This window comes from Cyclopterus lumpus, chromosome 16 (genome assembly GCF_009769545.1).
Source record: "Cyclopterus lumpus isolate fCycLum1 chromosome 16, fCycLum1.pri, whole genome shotgun sequence".
In the NCBI taxonomy this organism is placed as follows: Eukaryota; Metazoa; Chordata; class Actinopteri; order Perciformes; family Cyclopteridae; genus Cyclopterus; species Cyclopterus lumpus.
In genome coordinates this window covers 3,871,724-3,879,217 of record NC_046981.1, presented here as the reverse complement: position 1 = coordinate 3,879,217, position 7,494 = coordinate 3,871,724, and the positions used below count along the sequence as shown (strand labels likewise).

The 7,494-nt window shown below is 44.9% G+C and overlaps 1 protein-coding gene across 2 annotated transcripts; it reads right to left on the bottom strand.

The window, feature by feature from the left end:
- Nucleotides 1–185: 185 nt before the first annotated feature.
- ncam3 (neural cell adhesion molecule 3) lies at nt 186–6,498 on the bottom strand. Of its 2 annotated transcripts, XM_034553648.1 has the most exons (16): nt 6,271–6,498; nt 5,547–5,618; nt 5,256–5,453; nt 4,926–5,063; nt 4,679–4,822; nt 4,384–4,501; nt 3,959–4,113; nt 3,670–3,803; nt 3,451–3,586; nt 3,187–3,354; nt 2,960–3,080; nt 2,495–2,624; nt 2,232–2,400; nt 1,939–2,131; nt 1,668–1,793; nt 186–1,281 (listed from the first exon to the last, which is right to left on the bottom strand). In XM_034553648.1, exons 1-16 carry the CDS (start codon nt 6,347–6,349, stop codon nt 1,254–1,256), a joined length of 2,109 nt encoding a protein of 702 aa, XP_034409539.1. In that variant the 5' UTR covers nt 6,350–6,498; the 3' UTR covers nt 186–1,253. The 2 variants fall into 2 exon arrangements, with proteins under 2 accessions (XP_034409539.1, XP_034409540.1); XM_034553649.1 differs by lacking the exon at nt 6,271–6,498 and having other exon boundaries at nt 5,359–5,453; nt 5,547–5,567.
- Between the last annotated feature and the right edge of the window lie 996 nt (nt 6,499–7,494).

Below are 7,494 nucleotides of genomic sequence, written 5' to 3'. Positions count from 1 at the left end.
CGTGGAGAAATAAATATTGAATGTAAAAAATAAATAAAAATACTCTTATCACAGACTTAAAACTGACATTAGACCTGAGTCTGGATGGAATTCATAATAAGAGAACTGGGGATGTTTTTTTAATGCAAAGTCAACGCACAGAGGCGTATGGATGTATTATTTTATTGTATGAGATGCAGGTTAAAACATTAATTCGGTATAAGCACCACAGCGGCCCTCATTCCCACCCTGTTTGTTATGGAGGTTTTGGTGAGCACAAAAGACATGAAGTTGTTTTACAGTGTTTTTTTATCAAACAAAAAAGATGCAATGACATGTGTATGTATACAGTGTACAGTGTTCAGTGTTCAAAAGCAATAGTACATTAATATCACAACACTTCATTAACACGGTCAGGCAATTTGCAAACATGACATAATTATGTCAAAGTGTCTCAAATCCAAATAAAAATCTGCAAGTTAAATATTTGACGATTACATTAATATCAAAACACTTCATTAACACGGTCAGGCAATTTGCAGTTGTAATGACCAACATTGTCAATATGGTGACTATAAAAACAGAATAACTTACAACATTAATACGTTTTGTTAGGTTTATATATTTCTGACGTATATATTATTACAGGTACTTTGAAGAAGAAGGTTCTCATAATAAAAACTGCTTTTAATTACAGGTTCCCTAAATGGCCAGTGTTATTTAACAACCATTTATAAAAGTGTGTCCACAAAAAAAGTGCTTAACAATTAAGCTACAAAGTAAAATATGGCTTCACGGTCAAAGCCTCTCATATATAATAATAAAGATATCTCTCATGTATGGTTTGAAAAACAATACATATTAGTGCATGATAATTATATAAAGGTTAGTAGATAGGTTAAGTTAATGCTGAATACAGTGACAAATACATTCAAAATGCAGAAGGTAAACATGTTTTTGTGACTTTTAGTGAATATAGCAATACAACAAAAATAGATTTATAACAGCAAAAAGTTTTACCCTGTAAAAACACAGACAGCACGATTACCCTGTAAAATGAGACGTTGTCACTTTGAGCCAATCAAAAGCAGAATGACATCGTCTGATGCACCTGCGTCGGTCTCTGCGTCCTCCAACAGCACAGACGTCTCTCCCATCGCAGTTTGCATTGAATCTAGAGATCGTGAATACTCAGCGGTCGTTTGATACGTCCTCTTTGTTGTCTCCTCGCTTTTCTCACGCTTCTTCTTTTCTTGTTCTTCTTCTTTACGGCCTCACGCGGTGGCGGTGTGCAGATTTTTCCTGCGGGGGAGGGGGGGGGGAAGAAAATAAGACATTGGTATAAAGAGATCAATACTTATGTTTTTCTGGGCTGTGGATTTGATCTTCATGCGCCAATTCTAAATGAAGTTAGAAAGAGTTTTATATTTTTCCTCGAGTCAAACACGGTTGCCGTAGTAACGCTGTCTTGCAGACAGGTCGAGCAGGTAAGGACATTTTCTAACTAAGTAAATATGATCTTTGATTTTTGATCGAGCTCGACATCAACAACTTTTCCTGTTACATTGCACATTTTTGACTTTTTCAAAAAATGTTTAACCCAAATCTCTGCATGGGCGGAAGCATGCAGGGGTGTGTGTGCGGGGTGGGGTGGGGGGCTTGTTGTACATGGGAATGAATGAACGTACTTGTGTTTGGTAAGGGGGGCTTTGTCGCAGGTGATCTCTGTGAGCGGCCCCCCGTCCTTAGTGAGTCCCGCTTCCGAATGTTGCACACTGCCTCTCGGAGTGGACACACTCTTCAGCTTAACTTCTCTGCCGTCAAACGAAAAAGGTTTTGAAATATGATGACGACAACTTTAAGGACGTGACAAGAAAAATAGTGTAAAAATGCACATGAATATACACACACACATACACAAACACGGGCGGGCTTTTCCCCCAAAACACCTATACTTACCCGTTGGTTCCTTCTCCTTCTTCCAGCATTTGGAGGCCGGGGACTTTCCGTCCGAAGACCTTCACGGCGATGGACATGAGCAGGCCGCAGCGGTTTCTGTAGCAGCAGGTGGCGTCGACCGCCAGGAAGATCACCAAGAAGATCATCATGACGACGGCGACCACGCTGCCTTTGGTCATGCGGCTCGATTTGACTGGAGGAACGGAGAGGAAAGAGTCAAGGTGAGCGAACTCAAAGTGCGGCAAACAATCTCATTTTGTTGTGTATGACATAGGGACTGGAAGGCCACGTACCAGGCTGATCTGCGATGGTGAAGTTGAAAATGGCAGGGGCGGAGGAACCGTTCGGGTTGATGGATGACACTTCCAGTTGATAGTCTGAGCCGTAGGACAGATCTCGAAGGGAGACAGAGTCGGCATCGGGCGGCAGCTGCATCTCTTTCCACTCGGTCCCCTCTTCATCCTGCGAGAGCGTGTAGGAACCGAAGGATACAGTGTAAACAACATGAAAAAAATATTATTATTATTCATTGAGAAAGGCAGAGACCGTCTCTCACCGGTTTGTATCGTATGTCAAAGTGCAGCAGAGGAGTTCCACCATCATCGGTCGGTTGAAGAGGGACGGAGAAGGAGTTGCCCTCTACTTTCATCTCGTTGGACAACAGAACCGGGCGGTCTGGTTCACCTACGAACAGAAGGCGAAGAGAAAAGAAAGAGTTGAGGAACAACTGGTGTATTTTTTCCCCTTGTTTAGTAGATCACTGTGGGTACTTTACCTCCTGAGGATGGATCACGGTGGATCACATGGTGTCGTCAGCAGCACGAATGTCCGTCAGGCGGCAGATGGCGACGTCATGGAAGAAGAATAAGAAAAATGAGTGATGGCAGATGAGGAGGAAAAGCCTTATATATTGACATATATTGTACATCATGTACGTATGTATACCTTGCTCTATGCTCCACGCATGTAATATATATATATGTGGTGTGTGTTGACAGAAATGTAGTGTTTGTACCACTTACGCATTCCCTGGGTGCGGACGGTGTGCTGGTCTGAGAACTGTCCCACTCCCACTGCATTCAAGGCAGCCAGACGCACCGTGTACGGCGTGTACGGCCGGAGGGAGGAGATGGATCGGGGACCTTACGAAGTAATTAAATGTGAGTCGATGGTGTATATAAGCAGTTGAAAGTATGAAGGTTGCAATTATTTGAATGTACCAGTAAATATAAAAGCCGGGTGTGTTACCTGAAACCGGGACTGTGACCTCCTTCCACGCTTCAGCTGCACTTTGCCTCCACTGCAGGACGAAGCTGGTGATTGGTGTTCCTCCGCTGACGGGGAGGGATTTGAGGGAGAAGTGGACCGTGGTTAGTCCAGGTGAGACCGACAGGTCGGGAGGCGGACCGGGCTGGGCTGTGCATAAGGGAGGCGGGTCAGAGAAAAGATGGTTATAAGTAAAAGATTGAATCTGCTTTGGTCTTCCAGACAGAGACAGACGTGAACTCTCACTGTGTATTGCAACGTCTCTCGATGCATTTCCAGAGGTGCTGACAGCCATGCAGGAATACGTTCCACCATCAGAGGGCACTACCTCATCAATCACCAACGCACCATCGACAGCACGGACAAGACCGGAGCTCGAGTCCTGACAAGGGGGGGGACATATCGGACCCAATCTTAAAGTCTGCAAATGTGATGTCGTTGGAGAAGCTGGACATGAACTCTTACCAGAGTGCGTCCATTGTGCTTGTTGAGCCAGTATAGCTCCGGCTGAGGATGTCCAGAGACGTTACAGGACACAGACACTCTCTCTCCCACTGAGACGCTCTGCTGCTCCGCTGACACAAACACCTCTGGGGCCTCTGTGATGAAACATCCCATGTGTCACCACCACAGGATACAGTAAACATGTCCACCACCAGCAGCAGGTTCATGTATGCTGAGTTATACGTTCATTCTCATTGCGCGTCTTTGTTGTCAGAGAGGTGGAAAGGAATGGTATTAAAATTGAACGCACCGTAAACGTGAAGCATGAAGGTGGCGCTGCTCTCAGATATCTTGTTGGCGGCGGTGCAGACGTACTCGCCGTAGTCGGCCCTGGCAACAGAGCTTATGGTCATCTGGCTGCGGTCGGAGTTAAACCGATGATGCGAAGGGTCAAACGCCACCGGCCTGGGAGGAGGACGAGCAGAGCAAAACACACACCGGGGGATTTGTTATTCATCTTCATATTGAAGACTGGGGGCAGATGTGTCATGCAGATTCTTTTCAGGCACGGATTAATGGAGGAAATGAGAAAGAAAGAGGCCACACACACACACACACACACACAAGAAAGAACTGGTTTAAATTCATCCCATATTATACTTACATGTACACATTATCAACAAACTAATGCATAACGTGTCTTTCTGAACAAAATACTCAAAAGTCAGGACTTACAACATCCAGGTGATGTTGGGTTTGGGTAGACCGTCCACCAAACACAGCAGGGAAACGTTGGTTTCCGGTCCGGCCATCACTTTCTTCACCTCTTCTCTCAGACGCGTCGTCGTGGGAGCTGCAAGAGGGAATCGTAATTTTTTTCATATTCCAAAATCACACATCATTATGTCTCAAAAGCACTAACTATAACACCCATTGGCACAATTGTGTCACCCCCCCCCCACACATCGTGTTTTATTTTTTATTTTTTTAAAAGACACCAGAAAGGACACTATTTAATATTCACGCTGACCGTTGACGACCACGGAGACGGGGAGCTCCTCTTTGATGGGCCTCCCTCTGATCTGAGCCAGACACACGTACGTCCCGGCGTCCTCCCTCTTCACCTGTTTGATGTGCACCGTGCCGTCGGGGAGGCGACGCACGCGGTCTTCAGCTGAAGTCAGAGAGACAGGAAAAAGAAAGTTACGACGCTGCTTTTGCACGAGAGTCAAGTTTACAAAAACATCAGGAGGGGCTCGGAGCCCCTGGGCCTATACCGTTTGAGGAGATTTCTTCTCTGTGTCTGAGCCAGTGGACGTCGACGGCCGGCTGGCCGGTCACCAGGCACGGCATCACTACGTCTGTGCCCTCCAGAAACTCATGGTAGGTGTTGGTGCTCCCAAATGATGGACCCTCTGACAAAAAAAGAGGAGGTTAGGATGCTTACTCCATGACAACGAAGCACGCGGATGATGGAAATCATCATCAAAATGTAGGGTTGGTTTTCATTAAAACAAGTTCTCACATGCTGAATATCAAACAATTTATATTCCCTGGCTAAATAAAGGCTCGGTTACAATAGACGGGTTCTGCCATCTGTTACGCACCATAAACATACAGCTGTGTCATAATGTCATCTTTGTGTCCGTTGTCGAATTCACACAGGCAGGTATATCTGCCCGCGTCCTGCCTCGTGGCCTTCTTAATTACCAATTTAGAAGTCGACTCGTCGATGTTTGACACCTTGTCTTCATCGTCGATGTCCTCCCCGTCCTTCTGCCACACTATGTCTCCCTCTCCTCCAGCTGGGACGGGGGAGGAGCAGCAAAACATAAATGCTTGAACACGCTTCCTTGGAAACATCTAGAAAACATGAAATCCAATTGAAAATGACTCACCTTTACACAACAGTAAGATATCTTCTCCCACCTGAATGTCCTGCTTACTGGTAATCATGTCCATCTTCGCTTCTACGAGGGGGAGGAACAGAGTTTTTTTTGTTTTTTCTCGTGCACCCGTTTCGACTTTTTCCCCCCAAAAAAAGCATTTATAAAAATAAACACACGTGTGTTCTCGATTGACGCCGTGCAGCTGAGCAAACATTGAGTTGATTGACATCCGCATTGTAAATTCTTATGATTTCTAAAATAAATTAACAACCAAACTCCCAAGTTAACTGACAGTAAACATTACTACGTGTCATTTTTAAATGAACTAATATGACACATGTTAATTGATCAGTCTGTATTATGACAAAAAATGCCTGTTGATAAAATAACAAATGTGCAAGAAAGACCGACGTGATCATCTGAATTGAAGACATCAACATGTCAGGTTTAATTTAACTTAAATTAATTATTAAAACTTGAAATCTCATTTAATCTATTTCATCATCTTTTTTTCCTTTCTTTTTTTATGACACTTGTCTTTTTCTTGTTTTATACGGACCACAAACTTTATATTTGGGACTAAACAGTCAGATATTGGTTATTTCCTGAGTTATTTCCTGCTCACCAACACAAACTCACTTTAAGTCTCAAAGTCTCCATATTTCAGGCATGCCGTGTGCATCAAAACACATCATTATGCCACAGAAATGGTAATAAAGTCCACAGATCTCACCTGTGCCGTGCAGCAGCAGCAGCAGCAGCAGCAGCAGCATCGAGGCCATCTTTAAGATGACAGCTGGGTGCTTCGTCATGTTCACCTGGCTGCTGATTGACAGTCCTGTGTGACTTGAAGGTCTGAAGGTTTGTCCGGTCAGCAGAAATTTGCACAATTACCTTTCTGATAAAGAACCAACAAGTACAACAAATGAACCTGAAACCTTAAAGTATGTGTGACTCTATATGTCACGCTGAAGAGCAGACAGCGGCTACTCCCTTCACACGAGCATGATGAGGAGAGGGGGTCCATGTCAGAGGTTATATAGGAGCACCAGAGCAGGGGAGATGAGAGGAAACGAGAGAGGGGTGGGAGAGAGAGAGAGAGAGAGAGAGAGCGCATTGCTTTCTCATCCCCCTTTTGGGCTTTCATGAAGAGAAATGGGAGGCAATGAATCTGATTCCTATGTATTTCTTTTCCTTGATTCACTATTGGCTCTACCTGTCTTTTTTTCTACGTTTTTAGCTCTCCCCTCTCTCTCTCTCTCTCTCTCTCCTTCTCTCACTCCACCCTGTTCCCTCTCTCTCTTTCCACTGGATGAAGTGGTGAGAAAGGGCATTTGTAATCATTCCATTGTTCGAAAAAGGGGTCACAAACTCCTCAAGCCCACCCCGGTGTGCCGAACGCTGCCGGCATTCACATTTTCCTTGTAGGATGCTGAGATCAACGAGGTCAACGACACCCATTCTACTGCGGAGGAAACATTGTCTCGAAATTAACGAGTTAGCGAGCTCAACAGCTCATAACCGGTGATTGTGAAATAAACTGTACTTTATTGAGGCCGAGAACATTGAGTTATGTCAGTGTTGAAATGTACAGCGCCCGCTTTGGCTTTTGAATTAGCATGAAGGGGTAAATTTATCATTCGGCCTTCCACACAGCAGACGTTTCCACCTGTCGATGCATGGAAAGCACATGTAGTAACAGTCAGTCGTCGTAAACCATGCAGCCTCACAACTTAAAGACAATAGGCCTTTTTAAACGGGCATTTTGACTGGCAGTTGGCTTCATCGCCACGCTGTGGTCATAAGCCAAGGGGCGACGCCTCGTGCTTTAACATGAATGGGATTAAAGGGATCGGCAAAATGGCCGCCCTCAACCCGAAACACCCAATCACACAGCTCAATCACTCTTTCATCGCGCGGCGTCGCCGGTCACGGTTGCGTTCCTCTGGCTTCCTAT